The sequence below is a fragment of the Carassius auratus genome, chromosome 18 (genome assembly GCF_003368295.1).
Source record: "Carassius auratus strain Wakin chromosome 18, ASM336829v1, whole genome shotgun sequence".
NCBI lineage: Eukaryota > Metazoa > Chordata > Actinopteri > Cypriniformes > Cyprinidae > Carassius > Carassius auratus.
In genome coordinates, this window is record NC_039260.1 from 10,301,055 (window position 1) to 10,326,669 (window position 25,615).

Sequence of the window (25,615 nt, forward strand, 5' to 3'; positions counted from 1 at the left end):
TTATAAAAGCATTACCGCCACCATCTGAACTGGAGTGTGGAACATCGATGCCTATATGTAGCATATAATGATAAATTATAAAAAAAATTCAGTATTCTTATATAATCTCCTATATCTTTTTTAACGTCGATTGGCATCCATCTCATAAATGCATTACCGCCACCATCTGGATCAATCAGTAACAATCTACGATGATATGAGGAAACAGGTGGACTAGGACCAAAAATATTATAACAATAATAATTAATAAACATCCATCATATCCTATAATAAAGCCCAGTATCCCTTAAAGAACCTAAGAGTTCTCTAAACTGAGCTCTCTCCGTCATAGCCTACTTAGGGTTGATTTAAGTAAGTTTCACCTATTTCTTTAAGATTATTTTCTATCATCTCTCTTTGTGTCTTGTATTTCCTACCCTGTATTGAATTTGGTATAGATGTCTCCCATTCCCCTCTTTATCCCACATTTCTTGCCATGTTTGTACAACATAAGATGGAATAAAATAAAATATAAATTATAATAACATAAAACAATACAAAATTATTTTTAATTTAGAAATTTCAGTTTAAACTTTCACATTCTATCCACATGCTATGAAAATCTGTTTTTACGTACACCGAGAAGGGACATACCTCAAAACGTACAGGCCCCGCCCATACGCCTGTCGCAAATCGCAAGTGACATCAAGATAATCTCAAACTATACATAGTTGTGGTCTTTAAGATTAAACTGTTCTCGTTTTTAAACGGTCATACAGAGCATTGGTAGGTTGACAGTGTTGTCAGTTTAATGAAAGTAAATCTCATCGGGTTTCCGCATTTCAAACGGAAGTTCATGCAGACGGATGAGCATCTGTGCTAAAAACAAACGCTCAGCTCAAGCCCACATTCCTTTTCTAATGCTGTTATTCGGATTTGACACCTTCTTCACGCATGATCTCGCCCTTAATCTTAAAAGAAATGCAGGACGACGTCGGATTCGTGAAGCAGATCCTCAGTTTGAATTTGGTGCCGAAGAAAAATGTCACGAACTGCGGTAGGAACGACACGTCTCTGTGCGATTTCTCCGGTGAGGCTTCACACCACAGCAGACATCACACATCACTCCGATTAACTCGTGATTTTACTAATATCTGACACTATTATTGTGTTGTATGATTCGCACTGAACTGTAAAACGGTCAGGCTTTCAAACTGATAAAGGGTTAGCAACTAATGCTAGTTTGTTAGCTTGTCCGGCTAATGTTAAATGTGCTTGGATGCTTGGTTAAAATTATGGTGTTTTGGGGGGAATTAAATTGCGTTCAATAACGTTATACATGTACACATATTTTTATATGTCTATTTATATGACTGTCTGTTTTTCTGTCTATTTATCTGCATAGTTGTTCTATCTTGTTTGTTAGTATATCTATAGACAGAACGACAAGAAGACATGTATTTCTACATCTGTCTATCTATCTATCTATCTATCTATCTATCTATCTATCTATCTATCTTTAGTCTGACAGACAGAACGATAGATATTACTACAGATAGGTAGTCAGATATCCATCCATCTATCAGCATGACAAATATTTACAACAGATAGGCAGATAAACATTTATCTGTCAGTTCTGTTTATCATTAGTCTATCAACCTCTTGTTCTATCTATATCCATTCGTCTATCTGTCTACCCATCTATTTATATATCAATCTGTCTAACATCTATGTATGCATCTGTCTATCCATTCATTCATCCACCTCTCTACCTGTCTGTCTGTCTATCTGTCTATCTTCAAGTTGTGTGATGGAAAATGTAGTTAAATATTAAATTTACAGTATTACATGGTTGTATTATAGTTAATAATGCCTCACCAGTAACAAACAGTCCTAATGTCCATGATGCCAGCGATCGAGATTTATTTCTAAAGGTTAGGTGGGAGATGTTTACATCACATTACATTACACCGTTGGCTGATCTTCAGGCTTTGATTGTGTTTCTGAATGTGATGTCTTGTTTTGGCAGAGATGTGGTATGGGGTTTTCCTGTGGGCTGTTGTCTCCTCATTGGTGTTTCATCTGCCTGCTGCCCTCCTGGCTCTGGCAACCCTCCGCAGACATAAGATGGCACGATTTTTCCCAATCGGCATCCTGCTAATGGGCATCATCGGCCCGCTGTTTGGAGGGGTTCTTACTAGTATGTATCTTGTTTATGTTTTTTGATCTAGCTACATCTGAGATATGTGATAATGAATATGAAAAGCATGTAGACCAGGGGTGGCCAGTCCAGCTTTTAAAGGGCCACTGTCCAGCAGAGTTTACATGCCACATTTTGGGAATGGTACGGTTCACTTGGAACCTCAACCGAGGTGGTACTGAAAAAAGTACCAGGTACTGTACCCAGTGGAAAACCCTTCAAAAGTGAACCGTACAGAGCTGTACCATGCAGTGGAAAAGCACCACTACAGTCTTCCAGATTGATATGTTGGGGCATGTTGGAGCTAAACTCTGCAGGACATTGGCCCTCCAGGACCAGGATTGGACACCCCTGATCTAGTCATTTATTTTGACTGATTGAATAGTCACTAAATATTTAATTTGTATGCTATACATATTTATATAAATGTCTTACAGGTGCAGCCATAGCAGGAGTTTATAAAGCAGCTGGGAAGAGCATGTTTTCCTTGGAGGCCTTGGTGTTTGGAGTAGGACAGTCGTTGTGTGTTTTTATAATTTCCTTCTTCAGAGTGCTGGCTACCCTGTAGCACTAAGACATTGGCACTCCAGGCTGCCATCACAAGGAGAGGAAGCGGTTCAGTCCCCTGGGCATCATATGCAAAACATGGAGGCCTTACTTCCCAAACAGACCCAACAACTTGTTTTCTTTGATACAGAGCTATAGAATTTTTTCCTAACAGGTTTCTGATCAGTTCTTCGAGTAACATGGGACTTTTCATTTGGAAAGGAAACATGACAAGCTACCTTTAAAGCAGAGCTAGCCTTGCGTTACAGGTGGAGTCATCTTGCACATGTGTTTTTTTTTTATTAATCATTATAAATGCTATTTTGTTGGTTAGTTTCATTTCATTTTCCTTTCTTAACATTAAATTAGTCTTTCATACACTTTTGGATGAGGTAAAGACTCATTTGATATACATGCTAAAGCCCATTCCAGCTTGCCCATAAATCATCCTTGAGAGGATCAACTTGCATTCACTTTGCACTGATTATATGAATCCATTAGGCCAAAGGCTAGACATTTAAATTTGTTTCTCTACTTCACAATGTTTTATATGTATTTTGCCTCTGATTGTGGGCATATTTCAAGAGATTACAGTTGAACACACTTTGTGTGTGGACTTTGACATTGTAATTGTTTCATTGCATAAGATTTCCTGCTGGAGTTAAGTGGCTTTTGTTGGTTAAATTACATATTTGTGACCTGTCTTTCCATTCAAAGTCATTAAGAATTTGTTTTTCAAGTGGGCTCCAGGATTTGGCCTTCACATTGTTATTTCTGTATATATTAAGAGTGATACAATGTTGCTTTGACACTTATTTGCCCGTAAGATTCTGTATGTGGCAGCCTCACCTCTTATGCCTAACATGTGAATGTAAAACAGTAAAATCCATTGTAGAATCACTTACACCTTCACCAAAGAAATGATGAACACTATTCTACAGTCGTTATACGTCGCAGACACTGTTATTTCTAGAGAAATCTCACGTGGAAAGATCCAACGGAACTACTATGGAATGTACAAAATATCATAATCAGAAACCCAAGTTTATGTACAGAAGTATATAAAATAAGATGCTTAAGTTGCAAAAAATATGTACTCACACATATAGATTATCAGCAAGAGGTGTAATTCTGAAACTGACACGAAAATGATCTTATCACACAGTAGCAGAGTTTTTAGACCTATCTGAGGAATTATCAGCTGGACATCTAAACCGAACTTATTTCTCTAATAGAAGTTTCACATTTCTTCAGTGTAAGCATTTGTAGACTTGTGTTCTCCCCTATTTAAGCCCTCAGGAAGTTCTTGTGTTCTGGAAGATTCATTCAAAGCTTGTGTGGTGTGAGTAAATGTAAGTCAGACTAATCTTTTTATGATAGGTGCGCTAACATTAGTGGGGCGCACTGAAAGCTATGCTTTATTCGTCTGAGCCTATGGTCTCTCAATTGCACAGATGGATTTATTTTTCTAAAGTCCAATCATTGCTGGAGTGACTGCTCATTGTTTTTGTGGTTTGTCCTAGATTATATGGTTTTCTTGATAAATGGATTTACATCTTACAACATGATACTTTCTGGTTATTTTTACTTTTTTTCTGGGCAAGTTTAATTTCCTTATTGTATAATAAGTGCCAATTACTAGTATTTTCATGAAATAAAATGGTTTAGATTATAACACCCTCTTTTTTTGCTATTGTGATTTGCTGTCCTGTGGTTTGGTTGTAATATTTTGGCCCGAAAGCTGAATGTGTGCCTTGGAGTCGGACATGAAAATAACAGCTGAAAGAGTAGTAAAAACAATTTGGTTGTATAAATGGAGGGTGGCTACTGACGCCACTCTCATCTGCGGTTTAGTTCAGCTTCTGTGTTCTCCAGCACTTCCACACTCACAGATGGCTCTCCTGTGTTCCATTAACATTCACTGGCCAAATCTGCACACCCGCCACTTGCTGCGTACCGGAGGGAGTAACATGCTGTCCAAACACACGTGGAATGATGACTCAAAGCATGTGGGCTTTTCTGCTACCAGAGCCTGGTTAAACTGGAATAAAAGAACATTAGGCCTATAATAAGAAGTGTAGAACAGTATTTTGAAATATGAAAAACGTTACTGTAGCAGGTTTGGAGAAACAGATTTTACTGTCATTTGTTTGCATAATTACCATAAACATAAGAGGAAAGCATTTGGCAGGTGTTTGTCATGTAAAATGACCTGAAAGGTCAACCAAAATGTAATTCGTAATCTCAAAAAATACTTCATTCTAAATTCCTTTAATTTTTAGCCATTGTAGATGAGATTTAATAAAATAGTCATAAAATAGTATCTTAAATACACTTGTCGTATATGATGTAATACCCATTTTAAATAAGAAAAGTAAATTGCAATCAGTGACAGGGAGCTGAAAAAGCTCTGTGCAAATAAAGAAAGATTTGCTTTCCTTTCACATTTTGTGATATATTAATAGCAACTGTATGTACAGTAAGTTTTAACCTTGAAATATCATTTTCAAAATAATTATGATGGTACTCTGACTTCTAATAAGACTTCTAATTCCCCCAAACGTCTCGTACTATGAGTATGTAGGCAAAGCCACTTCAAGACAATAGTAAGTTCATTAATAAGAATATTTTTGTATTCAAGTTTAGTGAGCAGGTCCGAAATTATGCGAAAAGGGTGGATTACTTTACGACAGCAACAAATGCTTGTGTAGAGATAGCTTTGGTACATGTATCTACTGTAATTAGGACAATCAGATATCTTTGACAATTCCACTCGGTTAACTGTAGGGGGTCCCAAAAATCAAGCGTATAGCATATTTTTAGCAAGCATACATAGGCTAACTTTCAGCTTATCACATTTACCTATAGGAATACGACACCTATCACAGCTTTACTAAACTCTGTTCAGTATTATTCATCAGCTTTTTCACTTGCTCAGGAGCAAATTGTCCTCCTCCATCACCAGTTCCTCCTAACTTATCCAAACCTGTATACGTTTCTTCTGTTGAACACAAAATAACATATTTTAAAGAATGTTGGTAATCAAACAATTGACGGTAACCATTGACTTTCATGGTATGGGGGAAAAAATACAGTGGAAGTCAATGGTTACTGTCAACTATTTAATTTGTTTTTATCAACAATCTTGAAAATATGTTCTTTTACAGGTTTAGAACTATCCCTTTACGTTTAATCAAATCCCCGCCAAACTTTCAAGAAACTAGTATTTTTGAGAAAGGGAAGAGAGACAAGCATGTTCACACCCATGAAAAAGCCAGGACTCGTAATGACACAACAGAATTCACTTTTTAATCATTATTAACAAGTATAGGTATTGATTTACTCTTTTTTTTTTTTAAGCATTTGTTCATAATTCATTCTTTTGTACATAATCCGGCGTGCAAGGCAAAGGTACACATGATAGAAAATAGATTTGCGCAGGGTCAGTCCATGTGTATCTCAGGTGAGGGGGGTTCAGTTCTTTGGTCTGATGTTTCTCCCTGCGTTGTGTGCTCCTCTGAGACTGTCTCCCCCCTCCCCTGGTTGGTCACTCGCTCGCTGAGCTCGGATGGGCTCTGCTCTGATTGGCTGTCTGTGACTGTTGTGCTGTTCGCCTCATCAACCTGTCCAGTGCTGTCCTGCTTTTCCCCAGATTTCACTGTGAATGCACACGATGGACACGTAAGCACGGTACCTAATTGTAGTACTGCACAAACTGTTAAACAGTTTGGTACACAAATATCTCATACAGACTATAGAAATTATAGTTTTTTTTATATATAAATTTTACAGAAAGTTACTATATAGGTATAGATTTAAATACATCTCAGGTTTCTCTCATGGTGTTGGAGTTGGAGTTAATCTCTTCCTCCTCTCACCTTCCTCACCCTCAGGTAAATCCTCTGAGCAGGGCGGCAGTTCTCCCAGGTTCACTCGCTTCCGCCCCGGTGACCTCTGCCGTCTTGGCAGCGCAGCCTTTAGCTCTAAGAGAGGCCATAATAACTGGCATTATAAAAAAAAGTGCCATACAGTAGATACATTGCTTGCAGAAAAAAAGCACACAGAAAGAAATGCATTTTGTGTTTTAATGATCCTATAAAATCAGCATCAAAATTTGCATCTTTTAGTCTACGTCTTTTAGATTTGAATTCATAAAAAATACCATTCAAAAGTGTGGGGTAAGTAAGATTTTTTTTTTTTTTTAAAGAAATTAATACTTTTGCCCAGCAAGGATGCATTAAACTTATCAAAAATGATAGTAAAGACATTTATATTGTTATAAAGTTGTTTCAAACAAATGAAATTCTTTTGAACTTTTTACTTATCAGTAAATATTTTCTGCACTGATGATAAGAAATGGCTTCTGAACAGCAAATCAGCATATTAGAAAGATCTCTGAAGGATAATGTGATACTGAAGATGAGCAATAGCTGCTGAAAATTTACATTTTAGTAATATTTTCAGTATTTCACTGTATTATTGATCAAGTAATTGCAGACTTAATGTTCACAAGAGACTTCTTTCGAAAAACATCTTACCAACCCCAAATGTTTAAAATGGCATGTACTCTATATGGACAAAAGTATTGGACACCCCCTTCTTTAGAACAGATAAAGGCACTACCAATAACTGTAGCAACAGTTTTGAAAGTGTCTAAAAGGACTGTATCCGTATGTACAAATCACTGGTGTTTGGTGACAAGTTTTTGGCTCAAGCTCTGCATTTAAAGTCACATCAGAGATGTTCAGCTGAGATTAGGACTTGGCTTTCTGCAGACCAGTCAAGTTCTTACACACTGACTGAATTGAGCCTTGCCTTATACACAGATGCATTATACGCTTTAACATTGAGATTTGTACTCATGGAACTGACTAAAGCAGCCAAGCCTGTTAATTAAAAGGGGGTGTCTTCTTATATCTGTCAATATAGTCCCTCCAAAATGTATGATACACCTGACTAGCAATAACATCAGCAACTAGCAACATCATCTTCTTCAAAACATCGCTCTCATTTAACATGAACAGGATTATTCAGAGCGCTGTTTAGAAACACGTGAATCCGAATGCAACTGACATATTGTGAGTGACAGGTATGAGACATCAGATGCTCACCCTCAGGGTCAAGCATGGCGGCGTGTTGGAGGAGAGAGTCCTCATGGACAGACACAGCACGGCGCTGGGGAGAGGGCTTCATGCGGGGCCGTGGTATAGGGAGGGTCTCTATGAGAGGAAATAGGGTCAGACTGTGTCCGTTCTTATAAAAGACATTAATATAATACAGCTCATCAGGGTATTTGAGGCTGTTTTATGCCTTTTATTATATAGGACAGGGAGGATTGACAGTGGGAATGAGGGAAATCGGGAAACAATAGAGTCGGGATTCAAACATGTGACCCTTTAAGTCATGAGTGCATGTGCTACCACCACGCCACAGATATGAACAGCCCAAGGTTCATACCAGATTCACAAATGAGGAAAAATATCTGTATCGGGATGTATGCATGTAGAGTGGAACTTGAATGAACGCATACACAACGCTTGATACCGCCAAGGGACGTTCAGCTTATCACATTATCACAATATTCATATTCTCTCAGTTATGTGGTTATTGCGTTAAGATAACATTTGGAGCTACAAAGAGTATTTTGGACCAACACTCATAGAATGAATGCATTTTTATCAGGGCCATTTGCTGCATTGGCCTCGCAAGCATTGAATTACACGACTGATGGGACAGGGCTAACTGAATTGCATTCGGCCGAGCGCTGTAAGAGCCGGCAGACTCCGAGAGCTTTGAGATCGGTCATCGAAGGAGGTGTTGAATGAAAACAGACACTAGTTGAGTCAGTGTGTGGCCCCACTTTCATATTATAAATTTGTTTGGATGGTGATAGATATCATAAAGGCCAATATTGTGTACATGCATGGAACAAACTGAAAAGGAAGACATAGAATAGGAGATAGATAGGCTGTCAATCAATTAAAGGGATGATCAAACAATTCCTCTGTTTCCATCTTTTAAATGTTCCTTTCTAATATACACTCAGAAAGTCTTCAAGTTTTGTGGACATTCAGACAAAGACCAGTCACACAGCATTTGGCCACTGGATTTACACAAATCATTTCAGGTTAAAGAAGTGTTTCAACATTACTACTGAGGAACGTCAATTTTTATTTAAATTATAAAATCTAGGTTATTTATTAATCATGTATTACTATGTCTTTGGAAGGCTTTTGTCTTTTAATGACATTAAAATTACTAAAATTCACGTTATTTTCATAATGCAGGGATTCCCAAACTATATTTGTCCTCTGAACCTCATTTACCTAATATATTTACTTGATGTGCTCCTGAAAGTTTAAAATAGATACAAGTGAAAAACATTCGAATGCTCACGGTTCTCTGACATAGCAAGGTTTCTCTTTTTTATTTACTGTTTTAATTTTGATTGATGTTATTTTAAAATTATTTATTTTCATTTGACATTTTTGTGTTTTATTTTTATTTTTATTAATTATTAATAATTTAATTATATGATTTTCATTGAATTCACAAATCCCTTGCAGTTCCTTCACGAATCCCCGTTTGGGAACTTTGGACTTTGACGTCATGCCATGTTTAATGAACTTCATGTTGTTAATAACAATGAATTGAATATATTCTCTTACTCTTTTGGTTTTGTATATCAATATGGTAAAAGATTATCCTATTTAAACAAATGAAATGATTAAATTATTAAATAAAATTTAAATTAAATGGGTCTAAAGTAGTCCAATTATATTACCTAAAATGTGTAAGGCAATGAATTATGAACTACAATATTTGTCATGTGATTTGGAATCAGTAATGGACTACAATTTGTAAATAATCTACCAAGTTCTGTGAAAAATATCTGCATACTGAAAAAAGCATTCGAAAAGACGTGAGAACCTGTTGAAAAAAACAGCTTAAGTATGTTTTGAAGAATGGCTGCTGGTTTCAGCTGATTTAAGATCAAAGTCCTTAGTTGGCCATGAGCTGGTTTAATCTGGTCCTGAGCTGGTTATAAGCTGGATATGAACTGGTCCTTAGCAGGAGCTAGTTGCTTAGGACCAGCACATGACCAGCTTAAACCAGCTCAAACCAGCTACCAAGCTTCAAAACAAACCTAACCAGCATATGCTGTTTTATTCAACAGAAGATGAGAGAACATTTAGATCATTTTCATTTAGTTAAAAAATTCAAATAGCATGTTATGTAAAAACTGGCCACCCAAAGCCCGCATGCCCAGTCATCTCCACTAGACTGACAGAGAGGCAAACCTTCAGTGACGGATTGTGCTTTCTCTGAACGCTCTCTGATATCCGTTCTGAGAATCCTCCGTGGTGAGGGTGCAGGGGGCATCTCTTTGCGGGGTGATGGGGTTGGAGGATCTTTCTCTTGAAGCTGTGAGAGAGAGGTCTCTGATACCTCTACCTTGCCATCTTGAGAGGGGCTGGGGAGCTTGGGACTGGGTGTGGCCATCCGTGCCACCTCACTACCGGGAAGCAGAATGGGCTTCATGACTGGTTTAGGTGGCAACGGGCCTAAAGGACGCTCTGGAATTAGTGGCTTTTCTGTACGGTGGAAGTCCGTAACACTCTGGGTCACTTGGGTTGGTCGCCTGGTGTCTGGAGAATATAAGAGGTTTGAAATATTTCCTAAATGCATGTTATCTCATTTTGCACAAATTATACATTGATATGTTTCCTTTTTTAACCTCGTAATTCTTAATCAAAATATCATAAGTCAATCTCTCGAGATCTTTTCTTTGGTGATGTATGCTAGATTTCTTTAGAACTTCGCCCTGCATTTTTTCTATGTACATCACAGAGGAAAAGATCTGTCTCTACTTTCGTTTCATCGCAACACGTGCCTTGCTATGATAAAATGAAATGAAGCCGGGTGATTCCTTTCTTACCTGATGAGGTGGACATTGTGCGGGGTTTCATAAATGTAGGTGGCGGCTCAGGTTTGTCAAGTATTGCCCCTAAAAAGCAAGCAAAGTGTACTAAATAACAGAAAATACTGCACATAAAATATATGCTGAGCTGTGCTAATGCATGAGAATAAATACACTGCTAATAGCTTAAGGAAAAGGATTTTATGGCTGAACCTGAAAAGAGTGAAACTTCCTTTAAATTGGATTTGACACAAAGCTGCAAGGTATTCTTGCTGTTTGTTTGTTTTAATGAAAGCATTATGTGCAGACATATGGCCTTTTGCTAGACTTATATGTGTGTGTGTGTGTGTGTGTGTGTGTGGTGTATATATAGAGAGATGGTATATAGATAAAATACATTTAAATAGAATAAAAGAGGTCATATAATGATGCTAAAAAAAAACATTATTTGGTGTATTTGGTGTAATGCAGTGTGTTTATCACAGATTAAGGTTCTCAAACGTGTCGATTTTGCAAAGCTCATCATTCTGAAAAGCAAGGTGTGCTATGATTGGCTAGCTATACAGTGCATTGTGAATGGCTGAATACCTCAAGCGTGTGATGGAAATCTTACGCTCCTTACCACATTTGGAAAAACAGCTTCTTATGACACGGTGGTAGCGACAGCACCAAATACTAGAGCGAGAATAAAACTTACGCCTTCTTTCTTTGTGTAAACATTTGGGCGATGTTCTACACAGTGAAATAGATATGTGGGGGCTTGTTTAAATGAGGCATTTTAGAAAGATGTAGACTAGTCTTAACTTTTATAAAGAATATCTCTGGGTTTGACACTTAAGTCTACACAACTCTACAGATCGTATATATGCACAAACAGCTTGTAACACTCCAAAGACAAAGGAAAACTTGAAATTGCATCATATGACCCCTTTAGATGTATCTGATTATCTAACAGCATTTCAATGAAAGCAAAGATTTGCAGTGTGAATTAAGAAAGGAAAGAAGAGAAACTATATTTTCCCATCTCATAACCAGTGAATGGCCTAACCACATAGGAAGCACACATAGGGCACGCTATGATGTTACTCTCTAGCAGGCACACCTGAAACCCCAGAAAGGAAAAACTGAGATCATCACTGTCAAAACACAGATGTGCTGATGCAGCAGTAACAATGCGGCAAATTCTCACAACCCAGCATGGAGAAGTACATACTGTAGCTGAGAAATGTGTCTTACCCTCAGAGTTGGCTTTCCTCAGCTCCTCATCCTTGCTCTGTAAGAGGATAAAACTGGTTTAAATAAGATGCCTAGTGAAGTATGTGTATAATCTCTAATTCGTCCAAACCCTTAAAGAATAAGCAATGATTTTGACACTGCGGTTTTCGCAGAGAAAGCGATTGATACTGGGGCAAGGTGTTTTTTCCTGGTATAAGACATTTTCGATAACAGTGAATTATTTATGACCATTAATAAAGTTTAAAAGGTCTTTGGAGAACGAAATTGTTCAATTAATTAGGTTTGGCAACAACACATTACTAAAAACATGGCAAATATCAAAAACAAATATTTAACATCCCAGAAAGAATACTGGAAGCATGAAATATCTGCACTCACCTGGCTCTGTTTGGTGTCAGTAGGAGATGTTTTGGTGACTCCCATGCGATGAAGCATGACATGGAGACGCTGTTCCAAGCTGGACGAGCTCTCTGAGGCATGTTTCTAGACAGTGACCAAAAAAATTAGCTTTTAGAATATTTTTGTACAAACAGCACAAGAAACATTTCTTGTGAAGTCAGCTGTACATTAAATAGTCAATAGGAACCTATAAAAATGCCAGCACCCTCTTATCCAGAGGGATTTTGGATCAGCGTCCACACTATTTAATGCTGACTCAGTTTTCAGCAGCTGACAAAAAAAATCATATTATGCAACAACAGATGCTGCAAGAAAAACAATTTCAGCATCATATTTATAAAATATTTTAGATGTGCTGATATGACATCACACCCATATTTACACTGTGACAATTTCACTTCTGACACATGTATATATAGAGTAACAACAGCCTTGGCCAATGACATCAATGACATCAAAGAAAATGTGACAAAAGAAATGCAATTACACAAAGTAACTCAACACATGCTGTTACCGCAACAAACATTTCCATGTAGTTTTGTAGATGCGCCATGGTAAGCTGATGGATTTCTTTGTGTGTACATAAACAGCCACTACCATGATACAGTAAATATAGAAGAATCATGATACTGTCTTACCTTTACCTAAACCTTACCTAAAGCTTTTTTTGCATAAATGTAACAAAATTGAATAAAATTTATATAATGAGATTTAATAGGTTAAGAAAAATACTCTCAAATATAGAAATATTACGTAAGATATACCAGATTATAAAGATTTCGTTTTTTGCTATTTTATATCATATCACATTTGGAACATGCTGTGATTCTGCCACAGTCATTTTATTATAAGGGTTTAAATGAATACTTTTTACACAATATTTACTCAAACTGCACATAAAAATATCTAAAAACTGAAAATGTGCATCATGCATCAACTATGCTGTTAACAGATTTAGAATTTCTCTTAATGAGCCAATCAGCCTACTATATAATCTATAAATAACCAAATAGTCAGGTTAATTGGCAGAGACAATATATATAATATCTATACAATATAAAATATAAAATATCTAGTTTAACCCAATCAGAACCACAGCTCAATTACCTTTACTTGCGTGGGTGTACCATCCTGCTCTGGCAAGACTTCTGAGAGCAGGATGAGGGACTGTGATTTGCCCTCTCTGAGAGAGCGACGGATGGGTTTAGGCCTCCGCTCTCCATCTGGGGTGCGACTCTTCTCCAGGGTCCGGCTCTTCTCCCGCTCTGAGGGTGACACAACTGGGACTGGGATGGGGTTTTTGGAGGGAATGGGAGGTGCAGCAGGGGACAGTGCTGAGACCTCTTCGGTTTTGCTTGGGGAGGAGGCAGGAGGTGCGGGAGTGGATGCAGGTGGGGTCAGTACAGGTGTGGGGGCAGGTGAAGGAGCTCTGGGGGACATTTTGTCCTCAATAACTGGTGCAGCTGTTGTAGAATCTGTGATGGTGACGATGGTGGTGGTGGCTGTGGTTGTGGCTGCCTTGACTATGTTTTCCTCATCCAGTTTCTCTTTGTCCCTCTCTTTTTCTTTCTCCTTCTCTCGTTCCCTCTCCTTTTCTCTTTCCCTTTCCTTTTCTCGCTCTTTCTCTGCACGTGCTGCCTCCCGGAGTGGTCGGATGAGATCTGCTATTGAAGTCTTTTTGACCTTGCCCTCAGGAACGCCGTCGCCCTTGGCCCCTCGACCTGCTCGGACTTTCTTAAAGGCGAAAAAGTCACCAAATTTCTTCTTAATGTTTTTGGAGGGGGCTGTGGTGGGGATGTGGGTTGTAGTGGAGGTGGTAGAAGGTGCGGTTGTGACAGACGTGGGCTCTGCAGGTTGTGGTTTAATGAGGGGCTCCTCCCTCTGGTGCTTTCTGAACACGAGGAGAGGAGAGGCATGATGGGAAATGTCTTTTGACAACCGGTAAGAATATTACTTCGTTAGAGACCATGATTTAATCATGTGCTGTGATTAAAATTTAAGATCTGTTTAAATAACATCGGTCTTCATACATGAGAGTGTGTTTGTATGTGTTGTGTACTCACAGGGGGTCATCAGGAATTATTTTTTTGGTGAAGAACTCTTCTACACCTTCATCAACCCTCCCCATGTTCTCATTGGCCTCATTCTCGCTCTCAGCTGCCTGCTCCTGCACACATACAAACAAACACAAGGTCATTCAACCAATTAAAGTCTCCTAAATGTTTAATCTGGACATGAAAAACTGTATCCTAGAATAATGGTATGAAAATATTAACATGATTTACATAGTACATGACCCTTGATCAATAAATCTTAAACTCAACCTCAGACGGCACACTCACAGATCCGTTTACTAAGCATCTACTGCACATTGCACACAAAACTTGTAAGAACGTCAGACTGGCTGACAGCTAGCCAGCTTCCAGGAGTATGGGGTGCACAAAATATGAGGTGCCTTGTTAGTTCACAGAGAAACAAAATGGTATCTACTGGGTTAACACTTCAGAGGAAAAAGTAAATACTTAATTTAATAAATTTTAAGGGGGACATTGGATGTCCATTTTCCACAAGTTGGTATGATTCTTTAGGGTCTTCATGGAATGTCTGCAACATAAGTTGGTTAAAAATGAATCATGGTTGTGTAAAACAACACACCTTTTAATTGTCAAATATAGCTTCATTCATAGCGACTCGTTTCAGTGCATGTCTCTTTAAATGATAATGAGTTACTGCTCACCACACCCCTCTCTTCTGTGGGGCATGTCAACACAATACATGTGAGCTGCTGCCTTGGACTCTGTACATAGCTTGGAGATGGTCTAATTCAAATAGCTAGCTATGTAAAAACAATTCATTAAAAAAAAAAAAAATAAATAAAAACCCTGTAAATTGAAACAGCCCATAACAAACGTGTTTCTTTTCAGCTTTTCTAAGCTGGCAGAAACCTAAACTAAATTAAGCAATAAAAAAGTGAAAAAAAATCTGATGTTTCCTTTAAAGTTTCATGCATCAAAGGTTGTGTTTGAGGCTCTTTGAACATAGATATCCACAAACTGAACTGTATATTCCATCATGTTCTTGGTCTCTGGAATAATCAGCATTTTTTACTTTTATGAACTCAAATTTTGATTATGACCTGCATACTTTTCTGTAAAATTCTTTGCTATTTTCTATATAACCAGTTATTGTTTTCCACACAGGCCTATTCCTGTGGTGCCTGTTACTGTGCCTGTTCAGATCATTACTAATATTTGCATGCTGTCAATGTGATGTTTTTGTTTTGGAGAGGGGTTGTAATCTCTTTTCCATCATACTGTAAAGAAAACTGGCCAACCAATTGGATTTCATTTCGATCTCATGTCTCTATTACATAAACCATTGGTTTTGCTCACAAACATTAACATATTTTGTTAATACAAAAAAACGAAAGTGAATAACAGGTGACAAAACTGGAACAAGCGAACCGGAAAATCTCAACGGCTCTACTTTATTCTCCGTAACAAGTGGGTGTCTGAAATGCATAATTAAGGAGTGCTTTGTATCCCAGAGTTATCAGGATATTTCTGCTTTCTAAAAGCATCATCTACTGTCACAGAGTGAATGTGCATTTTCATTCAGCCCATCTTATAGAGTAGTACTTTACACTTCGGTTTAAAAAGACAAACTGCATTTGAAAACTGGACTGAATTTTCAATGCCGAACATTTGTGTTGGTGTAAAATAACTTTTGGCCAGAATGAACTGCAGAATGGACCAGACTTTATAGCAATAGTCAAAAGTCTGGCTCTGTGAGAGTACTCCTATTACAGCATGCCTATGAACCAAGCAGTGCCTTTTGATTTTAGGTTTGGTTTAGGGTTAAGCTTGACAGAAATGTTGTGTAGAAATGTTAATATTATTGTGTAAGTTAATATGGTTGAGCATTCCCGAGGTTATGAACAAGTGTTTTTTTTCTGCTGACGTTTATAGATATTAAAGACAGCATAAATATGAATATGTAAGAATTTAGAAGGTTTTCTGTCTGCCATGAAATTGACTTTAAGTAGATCTGCCTATAGCATCATAAGAGAGAGCCAAACCCTGCCTCAATCTCTCTGCCTGATCCCCCCACCACCTAATATAATTACACCCCTCAGATACAGCCTCATCACACATACACACTTAAATGAGAGAATGAGTGCTCATCAGTGGTGACTGGTGTATCTGTCATGTAGCCACAGTAATAACACAATAGCCTCAAATATGGAGGATGTCTGTTGTAAGATTTGCCAGTTCTGATCATTGTGATTGTGAAAAATGAGCAAAATGATTTTCATGATGGCAATCATTAATCTTTTATTCTAACAATATGTTGCCTGTGAGCTTAAAACACAGTGCTGATAAATTCCACAGAGGCTTCAGAAATACAGATTTGTACTAGTATTAATTTATCTTAATGTAAATATCAGAAAAGAATCTGAAGCAGGATTAATTTCAAGTGTAAAATAGGATTAGGGTTAAAAAAAATCACATCAATACATAAAAAAACATTATTATATAAAATATATTATATTATATTCATACAGCATATAGTAAATACATTATTTTTTAAGTTATAATTTTTAACACGTTATTTAAACACAATATTGTTGTCACGATACCTGTTCTGTCTCCTATGTTATGCATTGGACCTTTATGTTGAAGTGTTTCTCTGCCCCGGTGTTTCTGTCTTCCCTTCCTGAGTTTAGTTCCTGTTTCCTTAGTCTGCTTGTTTGTTTCCCTTGTTACTGTACCCTTGTGTCCCTATGATAATTGCCCATGCTTGTTACATCTTTTAGCCTGTCTGTCTGTGTGTATTTAAACAGCTTGGTTTTCACTTGTGTTTGTTGGTCATTGTCGATGCTAACTGTATTGTTCCCATGGATGTTTCTGGTTCCTTGTTCCTTCTGTATGGATTATATGAGTTTTTTTTTTTTTCTTAATTAAAGTCGTGCATGAAAGTGGATTCTCTCTCTGCCTCATCTCCTCATTACAGAACGACCAACCAACAGATAATGTTTCTTCATCAAGGAGATCAGCCGACTGAGGACTATGTAAAGAACTTTATTGATTTGGCACATTTGGCATCCCTAGATAAGGTGTGCCTTATGATATTTTTTTCAGGGAGAGTTATCTGAACCGCTCAGTTTGATCATGCCTTTGCAAGAGCCACATTGGACTCTCAAGGCTTACTTAAATCTTGCATTGCAACTAAGTGGCTCTCCTTTTACCGTGGGAATCAAGGAAGAAAGTGATTCTCCTATGGTTACTTTCACTTCAGAACATTGTCACGTCTTAGCTGTTCTTCCAGAGCCTCCTCACATTTCAGCTGTTCTTCCAGAGCCACGTCACAAATGATCTTCCAAAGCCTTGTCACGTCTCAGCTGATCTTCCAGAGCCTTGTCACATCAAGTCTGCCAGGCCATAGCCTGCCCATGTCAAGTCTGCCAACTCAAAGCCTGCTCATGTCAAACTACAGTCTTCAGCCATCATGGGTGCCACTTCTGTGTTCCAGAGCATCGTGAATATTGCATTTTAAGGCACCTAGTCAGTCCCAAGGCATTCAGGCCTGGCATCCAGCATGGAGGACCCTCAGCTGGTGTCATCGCGAGCTGCTTGCATTCTCAAGCCTCTTGGCTGCTTCTCACCCCAGTTCCCCAGGCACAGTGTCGTCATTGTCAGGAATAGACAGTGTAATCTCTGTCCTTCCAGTTATGGCTACAACCATTCTTTGTGTTTGGGTTGCACACACCACCTTAGTTTCCCCAGAGGTGGCATCCTTTGATGCAGAACCTCCCGAGGTGTTGCCAACTCTATTCCCCGAAACGGATCCCAAGTCTAGTCCAGAGAAGACTCCTGATCCCAAGTCTAGCCTAGAGAAGGCTCATGTTTCCGAGTTTAACCCAAAAAGGGTTCCTGTTGCTGAGTCTATCCCAGAGAGGGTTCCTGTTCCAGAGTTTAGCCCAGAGAGAGCTCCTGATCCCAAATTTGGCTCAGAGAATGTATCTATTCTAGACCAGAATCCAGTGCAACCTGAGTATGAACTCTGCAATCAAGTTTCAGACAATGGTTTTGATTTTGAACTGACCGCCTATCCAGTTACAATTACTGATTTTGGTTATGGAATGTCTACCAGTCCAGTTCCAGTCAACGGACCTGATTTTGAACCGTCTGTCTGTGGGGATTCTGCTGTTAAATCAGAAATTTTGAGTTTGTTGAGTGTGTCTTTTTATGCACCCAACTTTAAACAGCTTGTCAATCCAGTTTCAGTAAGTGAGTTCGTTTTAGATCTAGATGTCTGCCCAATTTTAAGTAAGGTGTCTGAATATGGACAGTCTGCCTGTCCAGGTTACCCAAATATGTCTAGTTATTAACTGTCTATCTTACTAGTTTTCGAGTCAAATTGCTGAGCTGTCTGCCTGTTCAGTGTTCCAAAAGTGTCTGGTCACAATCTGTATTTCTTGCCAGTTTGTCCAATTTTAATCTGCGAGTTGGTCTAGTATCGGCCATGGAGGCCTATCATGTATTAACTGCCTATCATGAACCTATTACATTTCATTCCTTGGTCCTTGGGGCTGTGAACACATTGTCAGTGTTTTATGTCTTAGTTTACCCTAGGTTTTAGTCTCTGCCATGGGTCCCTGATCTGTCTGGTCCACCTGCTCCACCCTGCTTGTTGTCTGCTCCACCGTGGGGATCTTTGGACCCTTCAGGAGTACTGTGGTTTTTGTCTGCCCCACCATGGGTCACATCTCCATCTTCGGTCACTTCTCCCTTTTCAGTCACATCTGCTCTGCCCTGGTGCTCTTAGGCTCTTTCCACTCTGCCCTCGTTCCTTGCTCTGCCCTGGATCCCTGCTCTGCCTGCTCCACTCTGACTTTATGCTTTGCCCTTGGTCCCTGTTCTGCTGACTCCACCCCAGTGCTTTTTAGCTCTGCCAGCTCTGCCCTGTCTCCTTGCTCTGTTGGCTCCCCCCTGGCCCCCTGCTCCACAAGCTAGGCCTCAGTCCTCTGTCCCTCCACTTCTACATGGTCCTGTCCCTCCATCCCTCCCCATGTTCCGCCTCCGCTCCACCACCCTCCTGGACTTTAGTCTATTCTGTTTAGAGCATTTGGAAAATGTTCCTTTGAGGCGGGGCTATGTCACAAATGCTGTCGTGTCTGCTTTGTTGTGCTTTGGATTTTTATGTTGAAGTGTTTCTCTGCCCTGTTGTTACTGTTTTCACTTCCTGAGTTTAGTTCCTGTTTCCTAAGTCTGATTCTTTGTTCCCATAGTTACATCTGCCCATGCCACCTTGTTACCTTATTTAGCTTGTCTATCTGTGTGTATTTATACAGCTTGGTTTTCACTTGTGTTTGCTGGTTGTTGATGATGCTCCCTGTATTGATTCCTGGATGTTTCTGGTTCCTGGTTCCTTCTGATTGGATTATCTGAGGTTTTTTTTGTATTTCCTTAAAGTTGTGCATGCAAGTGGATTCTCTCTCTGCCTCATCTCCTTGTTAGAGTTGTCTTCGAGTAAAAAAACAAAAAATTGAGAACCACTGAACTAGTGGTTAATTCATATAGCACCTTGAGAACTGTGCTAGATCAGTTCAACATATAACATTACTTGGAACCCATTTAACTGATGCATTTAACTGGATTGTGAAAAGCAGTCTTTTCGTTTTTGTATTGTAATTGTATTTACATGTTCAAAATAAAGAAAGAAAGAAAGAAAATGCAGCAGCAAGGAAAACGTAAGAATTGTGAGATAAACAGCCTCAATTACTATTTCCCTTTTTTTCCATTACATTAACAAAAACTGTATTGTGAGATGTAAATTCTGAAAAAAAAAGTCTGACGATATGAACAATACATTTTTTTTTTTTTTTGATCCCATGACAGAAATGAGTTTCCATACAATTTATGTGATTACAAAAACGAAACTGTTTATTTTAATATTGTTTATTTTTTTCTATAATGTGCAAAGATTAATCATTATATGACCGACCGTTAATACAACCATGTGTATTAAGAAAGCAAATTGGGTCAATGCTGACTCCATTTTAACTTGTCAACTGTGCCAGATCAGTAGCTTACAAATACTATGCACAAACAAAAGCACAGGGTGCCCAGTCTGTGTGTTTTGCCTGTTTCCTGCTGCTGCACAGACTGTGAGGCCTTCGAGCACTTTGGGTACTGCAGGATGAGAAAGAAAGAAATATGGAGAGATAGAGAGAGAGAGAGAGAGAGAGAGAGACCACTGCAGAGCTATAGCAACCATATGCAAATGAGGCACCGCACACCACATGAGAAATGGATTATAAATCATTTAGCACCTCTCGGCCAATGAGAAGGCAAAGCACTCATCATTCCATCTTTAAACAGAGGAGGAGACCAGACGCCACGTTGTGTGAGGCGGCACAGAGGAAGGTGTTTCCCACACATGTTAGTAACACAATCATATTCTCCTACAAAACACACCGCACACTCATGCTTAATTATATATCAATATTGGAAAACAAAGCTTTTATGTGGTTCACATTGCCTGCTGGGTTTATTAATACTTAAACATTATATCACAGGGTATCATAGTTTTCCACAGAAAGCCAAGAATCTTTCATCTGCAGCCATCAATGGTGAATTTATTACATAAATAGGCAGTTACATATAAATCAGTAGGTAATTGATTCCACTAATGTGAAAATCAAAACTGATTCCTCCATTACACCAGATAATGTTAAAACCTGATGGGTTAAGCTGGTCTGCTCTTGTAAAAGTGCCATGTTTGGGTCTAAAGAAGCTGTGCCTGGATGGAAGCTGACATACTGATCAAAGAACAGTCCGACTCACATGTCATGACTCATGACTTTGTGTACACCGTGTCAGATTGTCGATGGTTTCCCCTTTAAATTTCAGTGGAAAGAAGCCGGGATACAGAGAGATGGAATGAATGCAGTGGTCTTTACCTCTATTAAACTCTGTGAACTGAGAACAGCATTATGATGATGTGTGTCTAAAGGTGTCAGGTTGAGACAGTGATCCCAGAATTCCATGGGCTTCTGTCTATGCTTCTCTGGTAGTAAGGCTACGAGCTATATGGCAGGCAGTAATGCATCTGTGATTAAATCCAATACTTTCCACAAATAAGGTATAAAATAGAACCTGAAGATCTTAGCAAATGGTCAGTGAAAAGTGGTGCTTAACCTTCAAAAAATGCTGATCAACAACCTCAGGTTGCAATCCTCATATAAAATGAATATAAACAGCTTATATAAAGGTTTTTTTTTTTCTGTCCGTCTGAGGTTGACCAGTTTTCTGGTCAAGGCTAAACAAGCACCTCCTTTTGATGATATTTGTTGAGGGTATGAATAACAAGGCATTTTTTGTCTTGCAACAGTTGACATGAATCAGTTTTGTTATTTTTTAAGTATGAAAAAAAGGACATAAAATGAGTAATGGGCTTGCAAATTTAGACTCAATGAAGCTGTTACTCAGAAGAGACTAATTCGTTTTTGACCAAACATTAGTTTGTAATTACTCATAAGCATATTGTCTAATTTAATAAAGACTGACCCCACCCTCCGCCGTTTACATTATATAACAGGACTGAATAGCCAAGTTTGATGAATGCAGTCAACAGAAATATTTGTAAAAATGGAGGAAATGGAACAAGACAAATTACTTGCCTTCCCACCATGCAGTAGAAAAATTTCCAAATTATATTACTTCTGGAGCAACATAATTTAAGGAATGTTCATTTTTATATTGGGCAAAAATCATATGGCAAAAGGACACGAGTCAAAAGCTGATTATGATCTTTTCATTATTGTGGTTCACTAAAAAAAGCTTTACCTACAGTTTATTCAATATCTACTCAATAGAACAAATGGTAACACTTTAGTATAGGGACCAGTTTAGTTGCTTAAAGTATGCCAATTATTAATATATTGGCTATTTATAATTACTTATAAAACACATATTCTGCATAACCATAATATTCATTTCTAATCCTACCAAATACCCATACTTAACTACATTACTTAATATTAATAGGTAGCAAATTAGGAGTTTATTCAGGCAAAACTCTTAGATAATGTCTAGAATTGGACCTTAAAATAAAGTTTGACCAAACAAATTTAATGTTAACATTATGAAATTATCATGAAATTATTATGGTTGTTGTTTAAATAGTTTAATTAATAGTTTGTAGTCCCTCCATGACAGTATTATGTAGTGGGATCAGGACAGATAAAGATGAAAAAAATAAAAATATACAGACATTTGATTTTGTTGAAAACAAGCTACTTTTCATTGTAGGTTAACTTTTATGTTGGGTAAGAATTTATCACATGGGATATTTACATGTGATTTTTTTAAGTGTACTGCACTTGTGGAAAATATCATTGAGAAACACCTGCATAGAAATTCTACGGTGCTTGATTAATTGCAGAACTATGCTGTGGCAGGAAGTCAAATTGGTCACTCTTGACTGAAAGTGGTGAGCATCCATCTGTAATAAAGCTCACTGTGTGTGTGTGTGTGTGTGTGTGTGTGATTTTGTGGAGAGGAAAGGTAATAAAAGAAATGCTTCTGCTGCTAGGGATGTGCTATATCTTACCGTCCACGATAATAAACGTATACATTTTTACATGATAATAAAGTGTCATATCACGATATCAATGATATAGTGACGCAATGACGAATGGTGGATATACGTTCCCTGGCACGCACAAAAACACCACAAACCAAATAGGTGTGTTCCACTTGAAACAGCATTGCGCAGACTGATCAGTGTATGACAACAACGCATCAGGAGAGGGGTACCTTCAAAAATAAGCAAGAAGCATATCTTTAGTAAAGCAGCGTGGAGAGAGGGGAGGGGGCAGGTGATTTCAACCAACTGCCTAAGGCCAGCATAAAAAGTTGGCCTATGCATCGTCATGAAAGCTTATCAATTGCACGTGTTTTAAGCCTTGCCAATTTCAACATTCAAAACAGTTTAAAGCATTCAAACAGAAAATGCAGAAAAACTCGACTGAGAGTTCGCACACGAGTTCGTTGCACAGATGGAGAGCCGTGCAAACACCAAACTTAACTCTTCTTCGCTTCCTCCGTGCCTGAACTAACTAATATGGCTTGCCAGTTTAAACATACAAGCATAAAAAGACATGAAAAGCTTAATTCAGCACCCGAGCACTGTTCGGTGCATATTATAGAGGACCTACAATAATGTACAGTATTTGAAAAAAGTATCATATGACCCTTTAAACACAGAATTTAGTTTGGTCTCTTCTTGCTCTTGAAATGACAAATATATACAAAATTGTCACCTCGAAAGTATCCTCGAAAAAATGGTTGGTTATGTCTTCAGTGAAAGTAAACCGTTATGAAAGAAATGGAATGTGTTTCATATTGGATGTTTTATCTCTTAAAGCGACCACACCTAATTTACTAGCTGCTGTCAGTGTCCTTAATGTTAATCAAAGAAGTGAAATGTCAGAAAACCACTCACTGCTTTTGCTGAATTACTTTGTAGTTTTAAAAATAATTAATCTATATTGAATTTATGCAGTAAAAAATATGCAATGCTGTTTACATTTGATTATTCCGTTTCTGTACCTGGACACCTACAAACTTGAAAAATGTGTAATTTGTAAACTTTGTTTATTTGTGCTATTTACACAACTTTAAACATGGCCCTGCACTGGAGCCCTGCAAACCCCAGCTACGGCCCTTTAAACCGACCGATCGGCCTGCTTCAAGTCCAACACACAGCTGCTGCTGCCACCTTATTACAATAGATTTACACTTCAAATTAGGTAGTCTGTCATCGATGACAGTAGCTCATTGGAAAAGGATTGAAAATGCCCTTCATATTGTTTGCACTAATAAATGCTGCTGTCTGCCAGCTGCAATCACCAATAAAACATTGTTCCATGTTTTTTTTTTTTTTTTTCACAAATATCATTATCGCAAAATATTCTAGAAATATCATGATATAATTTTGAGGCTATATCGCCCACCCCTATCTGCAGCCATCAAAACTGCAGGAGCAGAGAGAACTTCTACAGGGATACAGGAACGACAATAAAGCTCACAGAGCCCCAAGCACAATTTTTATGGATGGGTCATCTTTCCTTAAGACCAATGAGTAAGTAGGCTGTACCATAGAGGCATCCCTCATCACAGGACCCGGCTGTCCCACACTGCTGACAACCCTGCGGGGACATACAGGGAAAAAAGCACACGCACACATACTGGACCATCAGAGCATCATCTCTTCTCCAGTCACACGAGCTTCTCCCTGAGGCACCACCTGTCATTGGATTTACACCAGCCAAGGAGTATGACCGTCACACAATATGGACACACACTCTCGCCAACAGATCACGCTGACAGGAATAAGCATATAACACACAAACTCATTCAGGTGACCAGAGGAAATGACAGGGGTGTTTTCATCCCTCCATGCTCATGTCTGCGATAACACTGGCGCCAAAGTCTCCAGAGAGTGTCTGTTGTGAAAAAAGCTGCCTGCACAATGACCTCACACACACAAATATAGTGATAACAAGGATAACACCAGTCTACAACTATACACTAACACAGGTTTAATAACAGAAGACCCCTCCCTAATATACCGTCTGCCACACACATATACACCTGAAACAGTGGTTACACATTAGATTGTATCGGTGTGCGAGCGTAACTGTGTGAGGATACACATAATAATAGCTGTCCATATTGGCTGAAAACTCACCAACAGGTAGACATGACTAGATTCAGCATTACACTCACGCACACCAGTCACCATGACAACACAGCAACAGCTACAGGTCTCATACATGGACGATGACATCATATAATAGTACAGTATGACTACAACACAATATTGATCTTCCTATGATTTACCAACCATAAATACTAACTACACTAAAAACTAATGCAAGCTGATTTTTTTTCTTTTTTCTTTTTACAAGAAAGTACTATGAATACCACGATTTTTGTGGAAACTACCATGATTGTACATGTTTGTTTTGACATAACTTGGGATACTATGGTAAATAAAGGTGGTAATACTATGATATTACTGTGATTCAGGTGGACGCTAGAGTAAGAGTAATACCATGGTATTTTTCACATAACTTGAGATGGTATCACAGTACTATGCTACCACCATGGTTGTTGTGAACACTACCATAACAGTAATACCATTTTATTTTATATTGACATAACTTATATGATGCTAGAAATGATATGCCCATGGTAATTATGGTAGTACTACCATGAATTGTGTGGACACCACTGTAACAGTTATACTATGTTTTGATAAAC

General features: G+C 38.3%; 2 protein-coding genes across 5 annotated transcripts in view; one reads left to right on the forward strand and one right to left on the reverse strand.

Moving 5' to 3' along the window:
* The first annotated feature begins 643 nt into the window (after positions 1-643).
* LOC113118414 (transmembrane protein 170A-like) lies at positions 644-4,402 on the forward strand. The gene is made up of 3 exons (XM_026287551.1): positions 644-1,069; positions 2,009-2,179; positions 2,617-4,402. The coding sequence occupies exons 1-3, from the start codon at positions 934-936 to the stop codon at positions 2,745-2,747; spliced, it is 438 nt and encodes a 145-aa protein (XP_026143336.1). The 5' UTR covers positions 644-933; the 3' UTR covers positions 2,748-4,402.
* A 1,668-nt stretch (positions 4,403-6,070) lies between these two features.
* The window catches only part of LOC113118416 (capping protein, Arp2/3 and myosin-I linker protein 3-like), a 42,569-nt gene continuing 23,024 nt past the window's right edge, over positions 6,071-25,615 (reverse strand). Inside the window, exons 32-40 of one of the 4 annotated variants that reach the window (XM_026287553.1) lie at positions 14,345-14,448; positions 13,389-14,172; positions 12,261-12,365; positions 11,883-11,919; positions 10,665-10,733; positions 10,027-10,374; positions 7,837-7,944; positions 6,613-6,708; positions 6,071-6,383 (exon numbers count right to left, since the gene is read on the reverse strand). In XM_026287553.1, the coding sequence (XP_026143338.1) occupies positions 6,169-6,383; positions 6,613-6,708; positions 7,837-7,944; positions 10,027-10,374; positions 10,665-10,733; positions 11,883-11,919; positions 12,261-12,365; positions 13,389-14,172; positions 14,345-14,448 (1,866 nt within the window). In that variant the 3' untranslated portion in view covers positions 6,071-6,168. Of the gene's footprint in view, positions 6,384-6,548; positions 6,709-7,836; positions 7,945-10,026; positions 10,375-10,664; positions 10,734-11,882; positions 11,920-12,260; positions 12,366-13,388; positions 14,173-14,344; positions 14,449-25,615 lie in introns of all 4 variants that reach the window. The other 3 variants (XM_026287552.1, XM_026287555.1, XM_026287554.1) reach the window with 3 other exon arrangements.